Below are 17,925 nucleotides of genomic sequence, written 5' to 3'. Positions count from 1 at the left end.
AAGACAAAGCAACGCTAGCGGACAACATATATCATAACATTAGCCACTCTTCCTTTGGAACGAGATCCCGTGGAGTTGCTATAGTCGCGAAACGGAAGTTGAATATTGAATTGCAGGAAGTATGGTCTGATACAGATGGTCGGATAACCATAGCTAAAATTGTATACAGGAACAGGAAAATAGCGTTGGTAGCGGCATATGCCCCAAATCTTTACAAGGCTAATTTCTACGCTACACTTACCAGAACAATGTTAAACTTTCCTGAATACGCATTTATAATTGGCGCAGATTTTAATGCCATTTGGGATCCCGGGATGGATAAATCTTATCCCACCTTTTCCAATGATCAGAAAAATTCATCTAATGCATTAAAGGATTGGTCTAAGAATACAGGTGTAAATGACCTATGGCGATCACTCAACCCTACGACCCGAAAGTACTCTTGTCGATCTGCAAGACACAACACATTTTCCAGAATAGATTATGTTTTTGCATCCCCTAGACTATTTGATAACTATGACGTGGAAATGAATGCACTATCAGATCACTGTTATTTACTCCTAAAAGGATCATTTGGTATACTGTCATCCCGAGCCCCAAGATGGCGATTTAACTCGATATTGCTGAAAAACAAGGAATTCATTACACAATTCAAAGAAGCTCTTGTTGTATTCCTGCTGGAGAATGCGCAATCGGTACAGGACCCCAGAATATTATGGATGTCGGTAAAGGGATTTATCAAGGATTTTACCGGGGTCTTTTCCTCCAAAATACGCAAGAATCGTTGTTCAAAACTGGCAGAGCTGGAAACGCTTTACTCTACGTTATTTTCCTCTTTACAATACAACTACTCGGTTCGATTGGAATCACAAATTATTGTGTTAAAAAAAAGATATGAATGTCATTTTAAAACAACAATCTGAAGTTCAAATACGTAGCACAAGACAACAGTATTACTTTCATGGTTCTAAACCAAGTCACCTACTAGCTATGCAGATACGAGCCAACGCAAAATTTGCAGATATCCCTACTATTAAGGCACAGCAAGGACTTACAGACCCTAAAAAAATCAACGAGACATTCAAAAAGTTTTACTCCAACTTGTACAAATCAGAAATGGCCTTCGATCAAAACAAAATGGACATATATCTTAATCAAATCTAAACTATCAGAAGATGACGCTAAACAGTTAGAAACACCCATCACATAGGGCGGCTACGTGGCGTAGTGGGCAAGGCGCTCGCCACGAATGACGGAGACGCTGGGCTTGCCTGTTCGAGCCCAGCGCTCCACATTGCTTTCAGTTTAGCTGGTCGTTCGTACTAATACACATTGGCCGTATTAGGGGGTGGGAAACTGATGGGTGGGCATCGGGCGTTGTGGACAGCGACTCCTACAGGTCGGTTGGTGCGCCTGCGCAGTAGAATCAGGAAGTGTCGGGGGCAGCGTGAGCCTCCCACACGTTACTCCTCGCCACTGAGAGATCGAGCTGCGCAGGTGAAAAGATGCGACTGCTATTACCTCAAGTACCGGAGGGGACTTGTGCTATGTATGACTTAGTCCACATTGCAGCCGGCTTGTGGGAGGCAAGAAACAGCGTTCGTGACAGGGGAGGGTTGAATTGGATGATATGAAATTGGGATGGGAGAAAAATATAGAAAATGGGAGAAAAAGTGGATAAAAAAAAATAAAAAAAATAAACACCCATCACACTAGATGAACTTAGGGAGGCCATATCTGAAATGCAAAGTGGTAAGGCTCCTGGAAGGGACGGTATCCCACCAGAAATGTACCTCTCATGCTGGGATGTAATTGGACCCCTATTACTTAATATGATTTTATACTCAATTAAGGAGGGGAATTTCCATAAGATTGACAATATTGCACTCATAACAGTCCTCCTTAAAAAAGACAAAGACCCCACCGATTACGGTAGTTATAGACCCTTAAACTTCCTCGGAACCGATATCAAGCTGTATTCCAAGGTATTAGCCATCAGACTTCAAAAGCATATGACGTCTTTAGTTCATCCTGATCAGACTGGCTTCATAAGAGGCCGCTTGATCACGGATAATATAAGACGGTTATTACATGTGCTAGATGCCAGCAAGGATGACACCCCACCTATAGCGATGCTGTCCCTGGATGCGATAAAAGCCTTTGATAGGTTGGAATGGTCTTATTTATGGGCAGTACTAGAAAGGATGGGATTAGGAAAAGGATTCATTGATATGATTAAAGTATTATACAAAGACCCATCGGCCATGATTACAACAGGTATAATCACCTCTGAAATCTTTCCGGTATCGCACTCTTCCAGACAGGGTTGCCCTCTTAGTCCCGGACTATTCGCTTTATCATTAGAGCCTTTAGCACAATATATAAGACAATCCCAATCCATAGAACTAGGGCTGGGCGATATGGAAATAAATCATATCGCGATAACGATATGATAATGTTATCATATTTCTCGATATCGATAATTATCGAATTGTTATAAGTATTAAAAAAATAAATTAAAAATTAACAACAGATGTATGTTTATTTTGCAGCAATTCTTTGTCATTGCCGCCATCTTTTGTGTTACATCCCCTCACACTCCAGTTCTCAGGCTGCAGCTGGTTTAAAAGCGAAAGTAAACCGGCTTCTCTGCTGGCTGTGGCTCCAGGGGAGTTGAACAGTTCTGGCTCTGCTAGTTTATTTTCGATCTTTTGGCGCTTTTTTGGTGGACAAACCACCGCACATGTGCACCGTGACTCGTGACTGGAGTCTAGTTCTGCTAGCACACTTAGCCTACTGTGTACAGACGGTTTCAAACTGTATTTTAAATTAGAAAGCAAACAAAATAAATGGACAAGAGAAAAATAAAACCCAATTTGGTCAGTATTGTCATTTGGACAAGCAAAGCCATTACTTTAAGTTGCAGGCAAGAAAGACAAGTCTGTCCACTGTCTCTGGTTTTAAAACTGCCCTGTTGCAGGTCAAAAAAAAAAAAAAAAAAAAAAAAAAAAAAATTTATTTCGATACCGATTATTAAAATATATCGCGATATTTATCGTTATATCGCCCAGCCCTACATAGAACCAATCGCAATTAAGGGCACACAACATCATATTAGTTTATATGCGGACGACGTAATATTGTTCATGCAAAACCCTAACACCTCAATGCCTCATCTTCTCAAGTTGATTGATGACTTTGGCAATCTATCGGGATTTAGGATAAATTGGCCAAAGTCGGCCTTCCTTCCACTTAATGCCCCTGCAAAGAATATACTCCTTCCAGAAAAAATACCAATGGTTAAACACTTCAGATGTTTAGGAGTTGAGGTATTCCCTACTATAAGCCAAACGGTGAAGTACAATTACATAAAATTCCAAGATAAGATAAAATACGACTTTGACAGGTGGTCCAAACTTAAAAACTCAGTACAGGCACGAGTATCAATAGTTAAGATGGATGTTTTACCTAGAATCAACTTCATTAGCTCAATGTTACCGTTACCCCCTCCTGATGGTTACTGGAAAAAATTACACTCCACCGCATATAAATTTATTTGGAATAACAAACCTCCACGAATAAAAAGATCCACCGCACAGAGAAAAAAGCAGACGGAGGTTTGGCATTTCCAGACTTTTACCACTATTTTAAAGCGTACTCTTTAAGACCACTGACAACCTGGTTTGACTCCCAAGCATCTGTATTCTGGAGAAACTTAGAAGAAAATATAGTAGCACCACATAGACTGCAGGACATAGTATACACCATATTATCAATTAAGCAATGCGAATTGAAATTTGGCCCCCTTATTACACATGTGATCCGGATATGGCGTGAAACACAAAAAAAATATTCTAACCAACATAAATGGCATAGTCATACTCCCCTATTCAATAACAATGCACTCCTTATTGGAAAACGACCTATAAGATACCCCAAATGGGAAAAGCAGGGCATACACACATTGGGAGATGTTTTCAACAAACTGGGTTTTTGTAGCTATCAAGATATACATAAAAAATGTAACCTCACCAGTTCCACATATTACTTTTATGCACAGTTATTGGATTGTTTGAAGGCTCATGGAGTCCCATTAAGGATACCAATTGAGCACCACAGATATCACAAATTCTTCTATGAAAGAGAGACATTGAGAGGCTTCGTATCTGATTTTTATCATCACTTACTAGCGTCCTCGTATGGAATCCTCCCCCTAGACTCAGTCTGGAGGAGGGATATACCAGACTTGGAAATAGATTTTGATTGGCAAGAAGTCTGGGCAAACGTTCGAATTGCGTCACGTAACCCGGACCATCAACAAATTAATCTTAATTATATTCATAGGACATACCTGACTCCTATAAGATTGAACATAATGGGACTTAAACAAGACTCCAGATGTTCCTTATGTACAAATGGGGATGAGGGTACATTTATGCACATGTATTGGGATTGCCCACCGGTTAAGATATTCTGGAAAGAAGTGTCCCAGCAATTATCAGAATTCTTATTTCTGAACATACCTGTACACCCCTCTGTATTGCTGTTGAATGATGTTTTTCAGTTTGCAGCCCCTATACAGCTAAAGAGACTAGTTTTATCCGGTCTCACAGCTGCTAAAAAGCTGATAGCATCACGATGGTTTCAACCGGAAAAAATTTGCCGGAAGGTATGGGTTCTTATACCTATCTCGATGTGATTTATCTAGAAATTTCTACAGCAAGAATTTTAGGTGTCAGTGAAACCAACATTGCAATCTGGTTAGAAGTGGTGGAGAAAATAAAAGCTAGCATATGAATTGTAGTGCCTGGTTAGAAACGAATGAAAATGGATGGATTATCCAAGTGGGGGTCCGGGGGGGGGGGTGAGCGAGCAAGAGCATATGTATGTGGTATTAGATAGCAAGTATTAGGTATATATATCTCGTAAACTACATTTATAATGATACAAATTTTTTTTTTTTATTTGTGCCCATTAATGAGTTGAATTTTGGCAGAATAAAATCCGTACTGCTCCTTCTAGTGGAATATGAATGATTGTCACGGAATCGATTAAAGTAATTGGATAGATATTTCATTTCTGTGTTCCGTGTTGCGGGTTAGGGTTATGGTTAAGGTTAACCATACAAGCCCCGAAGCCCCGCCCAGACGTTGGGCTTGCGGCTCTGCAGATATACCCTACTCTTTTGGTCGGCCGTTCGAGTGTAACTTCCTGGTGGTAAACTCGAAAATGTCCAACTTCACGAGTTGATGAGGAGCGATCGAACGTACCACAACCGGTAAAAGGGTTAGGGTTAGGGTTAAAAATAAACAGCACAAACTGACTGTGTGAGGCGGGGCTTCGGGGCTTGTACTCTGTGTGACTGTGCGTGGGCGGGGCGTCGGGGCTTGTACTCTGTGTTGTTTCCTGTAAAACCCGGAAGTAGTCAGTTTGTGCTGTTTATTTTTACAAGCAGTGAGGACTCGACAAGTAGCCTGCAGCTGCAACCGAGAGCCCCTCACTAGGCGCTGTGGCGAGGCGGAGAGTACGGAAGTTAGCGCTAATTGACGTCACTCCACATTGGGCCTAGCCCCTCCCCCTTGACCAAGCTCGGTTGAGACGTTGGAGAGAGGGTCGCGGCGCGGCCAGGAATTGATTGATTCCTGGTTGATTGATTGATTGCAGAATGGGTACAATACAGTAAAATACTTCCCCAACCCTAACCTCTATGGTTGAGGGCCTATGTTGCTTTGTTACAGGAAGGATTACCAGCCCTGACTGTCACTCTAACTTTAACCTCTCTTAGATGAGTGCTGATATCAAAACTGGTTGCACGCACGCAAATGACGCCACGTGCACGCGCGCTCCCGTTACCTAACCCTTAACACTTTCCGTGCCGGAGGTCGGGTGCCCCAGAACCCCGTAGCGTGCCCACTTCAATGATAGAGCTCTCATATTTGCGAATGCATAAACTACATCTTAAATTATGGCTATGTGTATAATCTGGCCATCGCTTATCAATGACTTGTTTGCAGTCAACATTGTCGAAACGGATTGTTTTTTAATCGGTTCATTTCCATTTTATACCACTTTGAAAAACTTGAAAGTTTCAGGAAAATATAAAGATTCTGTGATAAACGCCCTTTACTGGAATATTCTGGAATACACAAAACACATTGTCATTTTTCGGCCTATTTATGAATCATTTTCAAATAAACGCTAGATTATCGATAGTATATGTGTACTTATGCACGCTATAGAAGCGGGCTGAAAATCTATTCTCTCATTTCCTGATCAGCACACACACACGCACACACACATAGGGCACAAGTTGATATCTCTGTGAAAAAAGCTCTGATTATCCTAAGACTGGTAAAATAGATTCCTTACCTCAGATCAGATGTTCTCCAAAAAGATTATTCCAATTCCTGATCGACCATTCCAAATATCGATCGCGTTTATTGATCCAACGCTGGGTGGTCGAAACACCGATTCCACGCTGTTCTGAGGCTCCACAATGAATCTGATCGTCTCGGGTGACGTGCCTGAGAAGTAAAATGTGGAAGCAGGATTTTTTTTCCCCCATGCGTTTCATTCAATCCATTCCAAAGGGGTGCAGTACCACAGGGAGAGATGATAGGGGGCGGTATTTTCCCAATGGAGCTCAGATCTCTCGTTGTTGGCACTGAATGGTCGGCATGAACAAACGAGATATCTCGTCGTTGGCACTCAAAGTGTTAAGAGAAACTTCCACTCTCTGTGGCTGCCACAGCGACTAGTGAGGGGCTCGCTCCGCGGTTGCAGCTGGAGGCTATTGGACTCGACAGCATTTGCATTTCTGTATTCCGTGTTGCGGGTTAGGGTTAGGGTTATGGTTACAAGCCCAGACGCCCCGCCCACGCACAGTCACACAGAGTACAAGCCCCGAAGTCCCACCTCACACAGAGTACAAGCCCCGAAGCCCCGCCCAGACGTTGGGCTTGCGGCTCTGCAGATATACCCTACTCTTTTGGTCGGCCGTTCGAGTGTAACTTCCTGGTGGTAAACTCGAAAATGTCCAACTTTACGAGTTGATGAGGAGCGATCGAACATACCACAACCGGTAAAAGCACAAGCGGGTGCGGGATTTGGTTTGGGGGTTTGTGTTTTTTCAATTGGTTTGGGGGGGTAGGATTTGAAGTTTATTTAATTTATTTTGTTTGTGTTTAGGTTTTATTTGTATTAGGTTTGTATAGGGTGGTGATGTTAGGGTTGGTTATTTTGTTTTGTTTGTTCTGGGTTTGTTGGTTTTTCTTTATTGTTTTCTTTTCTTTGCCGGGTTCTTGCCTTATTGATTGATTGATTGATTGAAAACTTTATTAACAGATTGCAGAATGGGTACAGTACAGTACAGCTCAATACATACAATTGTTAAGGGGATGCAGACCAGAGAAAGACTTTCGTCTTGTTTACATCAGGGTCCCCCATTTTCAATTCATCGTAACATATATGACATACATGACATACAGATAGACAGTACTGCTACATCTATATATTTATGACATACCAGATTTGTAAATACAGTACTGTTTGTGATACAAAGAGAGTCCAGAAAAATCCGCTCCAGTTGCTGGGTTGTACAGTAGTAATAATAATAATAATAATAATAATAATAATAATAATAATAATAATAATAATAATAATAATAATAATAATAATAATAATAATAATAATAATAATAATAGATTTTATTTGTAATGCGCTTTACAATTGCGGGGCAAATCTCAAAGCGCTACAGTTAAACAAACATAAGAACTAGCAAGACTAAAGGAAGAAGGAATAAAAAATTGGCAAGACTAAACATAAAATAACATAGAGAAACATAGAATAAATAAAACTGATAAAAGAAATTGGTCAAAGAACATAAAATATGTGGAGCTAAACATTGGATAAAAAGTCAACAGAAGGCTCTACTAAAAAGGTGAGTTTTGAGGCCTTTCTTGAAAGCATCCACAGTCTGTGGTGCTCTCAGGTAGTCAGGGAGAGCATTCCACAGACAGTAGGTGGCGGTATGCGCCTTTCTGTGGTTGCGACCCGCCATTAACTCCAAAGAAGAAGAAGAAGAACTGCGCGTCGGGGAGGGCGGGGCTTGGGGCCGGTGCGGAAGTAACGGTTGATTTATTTACGCAGCGACGTTCGAAGAAGGTCAGGTTTGGCCCGTTTTGCCTCATAATCGAGTTGCGGCACGAATGAATGAAACCACGGTGGTGACCAGACAGTTGACCTATTTACTTTGAAACCGCGGTCACAAGCTTGAACCATTTACTGTAAAAAAAGACCGAGTTTACGCGTCGTTATACTGAACTCCTAACGACGACAGAACTTGCTCTGCTCAGCATTAAGGTACAGAGAGAGACTCCAGGGTCACTTGTTTCTCGGTCAGGAGGAACCAGACTCCACGCCCTTCTCCTCTCCATGGCTGGGTCCAAGGTAACTGTACTGTATATTTGCATATCGTATATGTCACAAATGTAACAGTACTATATACTACTATGTATGTATTGAGCTGTACTGTTACTGTACCCATTCTGCAATCTGTTAATAAACTTTTCAATCAATCAAACCTGTATGTCATGTATGTCCCTATGCCATACATGTCATGATGTCATCATGTATATGTTGTGTATGGCATAAATGTCATGTCATGTATATGTTGTGTATGTCATAAATGTCATGATGTCATGTATGTCATAAATGTCATGATGTCATCATGTATAATGTTGTGTATGTCATGTGTATGTCATAAATGTCACTATGAATTGAAAACGGGGGGACCCTGATGTAAACAAGACGAAAGTCTTTCTCTGGTCTGCATCCCCTTAACAATTGTGTGTATTGAGCCGTACTGTATTGTACCCATTCGGCAATCTGTTAATAAAGTTTTCAATCATTCAACAGTGCGTCCGGCTGAGCGGCGCCCTGACCAAGCAGGTGCTGGACTCCGTGGACAGCGTCCTGTTCGACTGCGACGGGGTCATCTGGCGAGGCGACCAGGCCATCCCGGGCGCCGCCGAGGTCGTGAACCTGCTCAAGAAAAATGGGAAAAAGGTATTCTTCGTCACCAACAACAGCTCCAAAACCAGAAAGATGTACGCGGACAAGATGGCCCTCATGGGATTCAACGCGACGGAGGAAGAGGTGTTCGGCACCGCGTACTGCTCGGCCATGTACCTGAAGACCGTCTCCAAGCTGCAGGGGGGCAAAGTGTACCTGATCGGGAGCAACGCGCTGAAGCTGGAGCTGGACGCGGTGGGGATCCAGAACACCGGTGTGGGACCCGACCACATCACCGGGGGACAGGGCGACTGGGCCAACGTGCCGCTGGACCCCGAGGTGAAGGCGGTGGTGGTCGGCTTCGACGAGCACTTCAGTTACATGAAGATGAACAGGGCCCTGCAGTATCTCACCGACCCCAACTGTCTGTTTGTGGGAACCAACACTGACACCAGGCTGCCCCTGGAGGGAGGCAAGGCGGTCCCAGGTAAGGGGTGGATGCTTAATTAAAGGAAAACTCCCAACATTTTGGGAAATTAGCTTATTTGGCATCTACCCTGGAGTTAGACAAGAAGATGCATACCTTTTTTCTTCTCTGTGCGTGCAGTAGGAGTAGGAAGACGCGCACCGTTAGCCTGGCTTAGCGTCAGTCACTGGAAGTATAGGTTCCTCCATTAGCCTAGTTCCCAACGTCTTCCTACTCCTACTGCACGCACAGAGAAGAAAAAGGTATGTATCTTCTTGTCTAACTCCAGGGTAGATGGTAAATAAGCTAATTTCCCCAAATGTTGGAGTTTTCCTTTAACTCGGATCGCTGTGCTGTTATTCTCACAGACACCCCAAGGCACACATTCAGGGGCGGATTTAGGATTGTAAGAGATCCGGGGCTTTTAGTTAGCCCAGAATGAATCACTGATACACAGTAAAATAGTGCAGTGCAATGAAATAGTTCTCATCAACAGTACAGCAATCACAAAGTGCTTCATATTTTAGATGTTTACAAAGTGCCTCAGCACAGCAGTATTTTAGATGTTTACAAAGTGCTTCCTTCAGCACAGCAGTATTTTAGATGTTTTTAGTGCTGTCAGAGCCAGAGAGGTCTCTCATATACTCCGCCTTTTCCTCCGTTATGCAATCAACTCAAACCAACGCTTTAAGGAGATCTTTTATTTTTAGAGCATTAACTCTTTGGAATAACCTGCCTCAAAACCTCTGCTGCATTTACAGTAGATTCACTTTTTAAAATAATCTTAAATTGTTTTTTTTTTGTTTTTGTTTTACACTGTAATGTAATTTTAGCTATCTTAACACTTTGAGTGCCAACAACGCTATATGTCGTTAGTTCATGCCGACCGTTGAATGCCAGCGATGACGAATAGCGTTTTTTTGTCGTTTTTATTATTATTATTAGCGATTTGAATTCATATTTCATCAATCTAGTCTCACGTTAGTGCTGCAAACTCTCTGAGCTCCATTGGGAAAATACCGCCCCCTATAGTCTCCCTGTTGTACTGCACCCCATTGGATTAGACTGAATGAAAGACATGGGGGGGGGGGGAATCCAGTTTCCTCATTTTACTTCTCTGGCGAGCCATCCGAAGAGATCCAAGTCATTGCCGAGCCGCAAAACACAGTTTTCACAGAGATATCAGCGTGTGCCATATGTGTATGTGTGTGTGCGCTGATCAGGAAATGAAAGAATCGATTTTTCAGCTCGCTTCTCTAGCGTGCATAAGTACACATATACTATCGATAATCTAGCGTTTATTTGAAAATGATTCATAAATAGGCTGAAAAATGTCAACGTTTTTTGTGTATTCCAGAATATTCCAGTAAAGGCCATTTATCACAGAATCTTTATATTTTCCTGAAACTTTCAAGAAAACAAGGGTTTTTCAAACTGGTATATAAAACGGAAATGAACCGATTAAAAAAAACAATCCGTTTCGACAATGTTGACTGCAAACAAGTCATTGATAAGCGACGGCCAGATTAGACACATAGCCATAATTTAAGACATAGTTTATGCGTTCACAACGCTATCATTGAAGTGGGTGCTGGCATTCAACCATGTTTTGAGACGGGGAGGCGTGGCATCCAAAGTGTTAATAGTTAGTTTCATTATGCATTGTGTGTACTGACTTTTAATAATTTTGTTTTTGCAATAATTTGTTTTTGTATTTTTTTTTTTTTTTTTTTTACCCCAGCAAGACTAGCTGGTTGCTATGGCACCAGCTAATGGGGATCCATTAGCTCAATCTCAATGGTGTCTGACAGTTCTATGGTAATTCTTTATTTTATTTTATTTTTTAGATACATTTTTTAGCGTTTATCGCTTTTTTTTTAATGAATGAATGAATTTATTCACACACGCACACGATACATTACATGTAAATATCCTCATGTGATACAACAACGTCGCAATTGTGTGCATGTGCCAGGTCTCCCAAGAAGCTATTTAAAGCTTTTGGAGGGAGCATGAACACAAATATAAACAGAATATAAACGATAAACAAAACAAAACATACAACGTGGGTAGGTTTACACACCTACCTACTAACTGACATATAACATAGATACATAATACAGACAATTTATATACCTAAGTTATCATTTTAATTAGAGATATGATTTAAGCAGTTCCTCTTTCAGTGATTTTTTAAATGTTTTAAAGGATTTAGACATTTTCAGATTCTCGTCAAGCTTGTTCCAGATCTGTGGGCCCCTGCATGCTATGCTTAGGCTAGCACATTTGAGCCTTCTCCTCTTGCCAAATATAAGATGCCTATTTCTTTTACTACTGGGCAGTCCAGTAGAGAGAGAGAGAGAGAGAGGAGGAACGGGAGACAGAGTGGGGGGAAGACATTCGGCAAATAACGACGGGTACGGGAATCGAACCTGGGTCGGCCGTGCCGCGACTCAGCGCGTTATGTGGTTTTTAAATAGACCGTAATAAAGGAGTAAAATAGAATAGACGAGAGTAAAATTGTGCAGTGCAATAAAATTGTTATTAAATTAGAATAGACAAGAGTAAAATAATGCAATAGTGCAATAAAATAGTATTAACACTTTAACTGCCGAAAACGCCGGAACTCGTCATTCCCCGCCATGCTCAAGTTGCCGAGGATGCCGGAACTCGTCTTTGATATCAATATTTCAAAAATCTGTGATCGGAATCATATTTCCCCTCTGCAGCCTTGACACACAGTTCTGATCTCCTCTCAATCCTCTAGCGGTTCAAGAGCGCCATCTGGTGGCCGATCGGCAGATCGAAACCGGATGTCAACCTTTAACCCGGCAGGACTCACTCCATATGTGGTCCGGGCACTCGCTAATGTTAGAGAGACTCAGTCTTCACACAGTGAACATCGATCGGTGGAAATAACTCGAAAAAACAACATGATTTGGACGTATATACTATTATACAACCTGGAAATAGGTCCGGTATTTCGACATCCCATAATTGAAAACTGTCTACTCCACGCTGATCGCCCAACGGCCCGAGGAGACTGGGGTGAGTTTTAGCGTGTAGTATTACCGTGTTCGATACTAACTGCTATGATGAACATATGACCCACATTAGATGAATGGTATAACGTTGCCCACGGAATTATAAACGCCCCCTCGCCCATCCGGTCAACATCAGATGACGTGTAGTCAATTCTAGAAGTACGTCCAATTTAAATTTTTGATCTCGCACAGATTCCTACCAAACTGTATTTCATCATCAATATAATGCATTTGTGGCTATAAATCACGTTCTGGAGAAAGCTGCAGAAAGAGATGAAAACATACTTATACTTTAGACCATATTTTAGTATGAATATGTGAATGAAAAAGTTTAACGTTGCTACACCATGAACAATACATATAGGACCTTGAATGGGCCCTAATAATGGCAATCTAGCAATAGAATTTAAAAAGTTATAGCCCTGCAAAGAAGGGGAACTTCTTTAACTCCATGTTAAATAGAGCTGGCAACGGATGGTATATCATGAATTTAACCTTAGGCAATCAAAGTGTTAAAAGGTTATGGTGAAGAGGTACGTTTAAAAAAATAAATTAAAATGTATCCACTTTTTCTCCTTCTGTTTTTCTCCCATCCCAATTTAGTCGTGTCGGATCACTAAAAAAAAGAGAGAAAATACGAGAATTTTCGTGAGTGGGCATTCAACCCGCGGGGGGTAAACCCGAGAAATCTCAGGCGTGGCATGCAAAGTGTTAAAGCTTAGGTCACTCTGAGTCTACCATAACACCTAGATTAACTCACTCAAATACAGTTAACAGCTGGTTGAAGTCACTTCAGATCACTGATCCAGGGAACATGCCTCACATCCGCTGAAAGAAGAAACAAAAGGGGTATTAGGAATTTAAGATTGACCATATAATCAATATGTAAAACAATCAAATAAAATGCTAACCATCACCCCACCAACCATAACTAACAACATAACAAGTGTATATATGTCAGGGTTTCCCATTAATTACCTAGACTGTGGTGGCCCGCCACAGTTGTATTATGAACAAAAAAAATTAATTTAATAATAAATGTAACACTATGGTCGCCAAAAACGCCGTCCCACGTCATTCCCCGCCATGCTCATTCTGCCAAAGACGCCGTACCACGTCTTTGATATCAATATTTCAAAAATCTGTGATCGAAATCATATTTCTCCCCCGGAGACTTGAGATCTACTGTTGATCCCCTCTCAACTCTCCAACGGTTCAAGAGCGCCATCTGGTGGCCGATCGGCGGATCGCCCAGAGCGGAAACAGGAAATGGAAGCTGGTGCTCATTCCAATTCGGTCCGATCACTCGGTAATAGTCCCAGGACTCGAGCTAGACACAACGGATAGCAATCCGTTACCAATAACTCTATAAACAACATGATTTGGACGTATATACTATTATACAACCTGGAAATGGATCCCATATTTCTACATCCCATAATAGGAATATTTCTGTTCCACGCTCATCGCCCAACGCTATGAGGAAGCTACGGTAAGATTCAGCAATCTTACGTGTTCGATACTAACTGCTCTAATGATCATATCACCCACACTAGATGAATCATCTAACGTTGGCCACGGAATTATAAACAACCCCCCCCCCCATCCGGTCAACATCAGATGATCAGTAGTAACTTCTAGAAGCACGTCCATTTGAAATTTTTTATCTCGCGCAGATTCCTATCAAACTGTATTTGATCATCAATATAATGCATTTGGGGCTATAAATCACGTTCTGGAGAAAGCTGCAGAAAACGATAAAAACATACCTATACTTTAGACCGTATTTTAGTATGAATATGTGAATGAAAAAGTATAACGTTGCTACACCCTGAACAATAGATACTTGACGTTGAATGGGCCATAGTAATGTCAATTTAGCAATACAATTTAAAAAGTTATAGCCCTGCAAAGAAGGTAAACATCCCCATAGACAAATAGAGCTGGCGGAGGATGGTATATTAAGAATATAAGCCTGGCGACCAAAGTGTTAATAATTAAATGAATAATTAATAAAAAAAAATTTAAAACATTTTGACTATTTTTTTTTAATATAAAGTTTGCCAATAGGGATGTATCAGTAGTATTGGCAGTGGTAGTAGTCGTAATAGTAATCCACTATATTTTTTTATTTTCTAAAAAATAAACCAGTTCAACACAGGTAACCACTTTTGCTTCATTTCTTTGATGGCTCAAATGTCTTCTCTAGTCCAGTGGTTCCCAAACCTCTCCTCGAGACACCCCAGCCGTTCCATGTATTTGTTCAATTCCACCACCAGCACACCTTGATTCAACTAATAAAGGGCTAGTTAAGTTGAATCGGGTGTGCTGGTGGTGGAATTTAACAAATGCATTGAACGGCGGGGGTGCTTCGAGAAGAGGATTGGGAACCACTAGTCTAGTCGATTTTGTGTTTTGAGCACAAAGTTCATCATAGATCTAGCCTCTTTATTTTGCTCTCAAAGTGCACCAGATTGATGCATTTAACTTTAGTTTGACAGCTATTGCGAGTTAATGAGTTTGAATATCTCCTCCCATGATGTCATCGGAGGACACAGAACAATAGTGTTAACAACGTTGTGTTAATTGCAGCTCAATGAAATTATGTAGATATAGCATATATAGTAGATAGTAAAAATAGCAATCCCTATTGCAATCCGTGTCTCTGTTTTCATCTAGTTTGACAGTTATTGCGAGTTAATGAAGAGTTTGAATATCGCCTCCAGTGACGTCAATCGGAGGACACAGAGTCCTTGTGTTGTGCTAATTCCAGCTCAATGAAATCGGGTAGATGAAAACATAGTGATAGGGATTGCTATTTTTCCATCTACATCATTTCATTGAGGTGTTAATTAACGCAACACAAGGATTCAGTGTCCTCTGATGACATCACTGGAGGAGATTTTCAAACTCATGAACACTCAATAACTGTCAAACTAAATGAATGCTAAACAGTTTAGAGCCTTGGGATACGTGTGAGATTATGTACAAAAATAAATCTACATTTAGTGACCCTTTTTAATGTTGAACTGTCAGCTGGCCCCTATCAATATGGAGCATGTCACTTTGTTGCATTCAAAGAGTTCTACTACATAGTAGGATTGCATTGTACATCAGTAGATCACCCCACCCCCACCTGTATCCTGTATAACCCGTTTGCGTGAATATTAAAGGCAACCAACTTGTGTTCGGCTTTTATCTGATTGGCCGCGCCCCCACGCGCAGGCAAGCGCAGTCGTCCCACGTCCCAAATGAAATCCAAGGAGCGCAAGCGAGCGGCAGCGCGGGCAACCAACTTGTGTACCATGGGCTGCTGTTCCAACGCACTTGTGTTGGGCTGCTGTTTCACTCGTGTATAAACAAAGCCCATACAGTTATGAAATGCGCTGAACTAGAAAGCGTAACGTTATTATGTTTCACGTTTTTAACAACCAACTACCAGATTCACTCGTGTATAAACAAAGCCCATACAGTTATGAAATGCGCTGAACTAGAAAGCGTAACGTTATTATGTTTCGCGTTTTTAACAACCAACTACCAGATTCACTTGTGTATAAACAAAGCCCATACAGTTATGAAATGCGCTGAACTAGAAAGCGTAACGTCATTATGTTTCGCGTTCCATTGATTAACGCCATTACCTGCTGTGCTGTAGGAAGCAGAGGTACAGTAAGTTACAGTAGGTGTAGGTTACATGTTTAATCAAAGCCCATACAATTTTTTAGATGAATGATTGTGGATATAATATAGAAAACACATCATTATGATATTGTCAGAGGGAGAGGCATGACTTCGCGACAGCCATATTAGACACTCACTGTACATCAGTGTGGAACTGTAACGTTATATGTTATTTCGCCCGTGGAGGCTGCTGAGCCTGAAGCGCCAGCGGGGCGACGCGGTGTTTTATCCCCGGCTTTCGTGCGCCGCCGTCGGCTTGATACAGCTTCAGCAGCAGCAGCGGCGGTGCTCTGTTGTAGGAAGCCCTTCAATGACAGCGGCGCGCTCTCATATTTTGCGAATGCATAAACTATATCTTAAATTATGGCTATGTGTCTAATATGGCTGTCGCTTATCAATGACTTCGCGACAGCCATATTAGACACATCGCCATAATTTAAGATATAGTTTATGCATTCGCAAATATGAGAGCTCTGTCATTGAAGTGGATGGTGGCAGCATTACTAACAGTAGCGATTTTTATTGTTTTGTCATGACCAAACATAATCCCAACATAGATAGGAGGTGTACTGTATGTCAAATGTCGGTCATGTGGTGGAAGAGTTTAGTACAGTCACACAACAGAACACCGCTGTAGTACAGTCACACAACAGAACACCGCTGGTTCGACCAGCGCTCCTGCCGCGTCTCTCTTGCCGCAAGGGCGTGTGCTAGTGGATTGATTGATTGGCTGTGTGGCCAATCAGAGAAACGCTGAACGAAAAGCTGAACACAAGTTGGTTGCCTTTAATATTCACGCAACCCGCGTCCCCTTTACCCCCCCCCCCCCCCAGGCACAGGCTGTCTGCTGAGGGCGGTGGAGACGGCTGCCCAGCGCCTGGCCCAGACGGTGGGCAAGCCCAACCGCTTCATGTTCGACTGCGTGGTGGCCCAGTTCGCCGTGGACCGCAGCCGCTGCCTGATGGTCGGCGACCGGCTCGACACGGACATCAAGCTGGGCTCCAACTGTGGCCTGAAGACGCTGCTCACGCTGACGGGGATCAGCACCCTGGCCGACGCCGCGGCCCACCAGCAGAGCGGCTGTCCGGAGCGGCAGGGCATGGTGCCGGATTACTACGTGGAGACCATCGCGGATCTCCTGCCGGCCCTGCGGGCATGAAGACGCCATCGCGGATCTACTGTTGGGCCCTGCAGGGATGAAGACGCCATCGCGGATCTACTGTTGGGCCCTGCAGGGATGAAGACGCCATCGCGGATCTACTGTTGGGCCCTGCAGGGATGAAGACGCCATCGTGGATCTTAACGGCGGCCCTGCAGGGATAAAGAAGCCATCGCAGATCTTAATGGCGGCTCTATTGGGAGTTTATTTTTTTAGTCCGGAGAGGAGCTGCATTGTAGCCTCTAGGTTTCTGTTTTTGCTTGTTTCGTTTTTTTTTTGTTTTTTTTATTTTTTAAGGAGAGTGGGTACTCCACTCCCCTTAACCCTTTCACTACCGCGCTACAGAAGGTGAACCCTTTCACTACCAAACTACATAAGGTTAACCCTTTCACTGCCACGCTACAGAAGGTTAACCCTTTCACTACCGCGCTACAGACGTAACTAACCGTCTGTAGTGTGGTAGTGAAAGGGTTCACCTTCTGTAGTGTGGTAGTGAAAGGGTTAACCCTTTGTCGTGTGGCAGTGAAAGGGTTCATCTTCTGTATTGCCGCAGTGAAAGGGTT

At 42.3% G+C, this 17,925-nt stretch overlaps 1 protein-coding gene across 1 annotated transcript; it reads left to right on the top strand.

Annotated features, from left to right (window-relative positions):
- The first annotated feature begins 8,123 nt into the window (after nt 1-8,123).
- On the top strand, nt 8,124-17,722 carry pgp (phosphoglycolate phosphatase). Its single transcript, XM_084323405.1, has 3 exons — nt 8,124-8,448; nt 8,917-9,499; nt 17,037-17,722. The coding sequence occupies exons 1-3, from the start codon at nt 8,434-8,436 to the stop codon at nt 17,360-17,362; spliced, it is 924 nt and encodes a 307-aa protein (XP_084179531.1). The 5' UTR covers nt 8,124-8,433; the 3' UTR covers nt 17,363-17,722.
- Nucleotides 17,723-17,925: the final 203 nt, after the last annotated feature.

The sequence above is a fragment of the Notolepis coatsorum genome (genome assembly GCF_963971535.1).
Source record: "Notolepis coatsorum genome assembly, chromosome: 10".
Classification (NCBI taxonomy): Eukaryota; Metazoa; Chordata; class Actinopteri; order Aulopiformes; family Paralepididae; genus Notolepis; species Notolepis coatsorum.
This window is presented reverse-complemented; position numbering and strand designations above follow the sequence as displayed.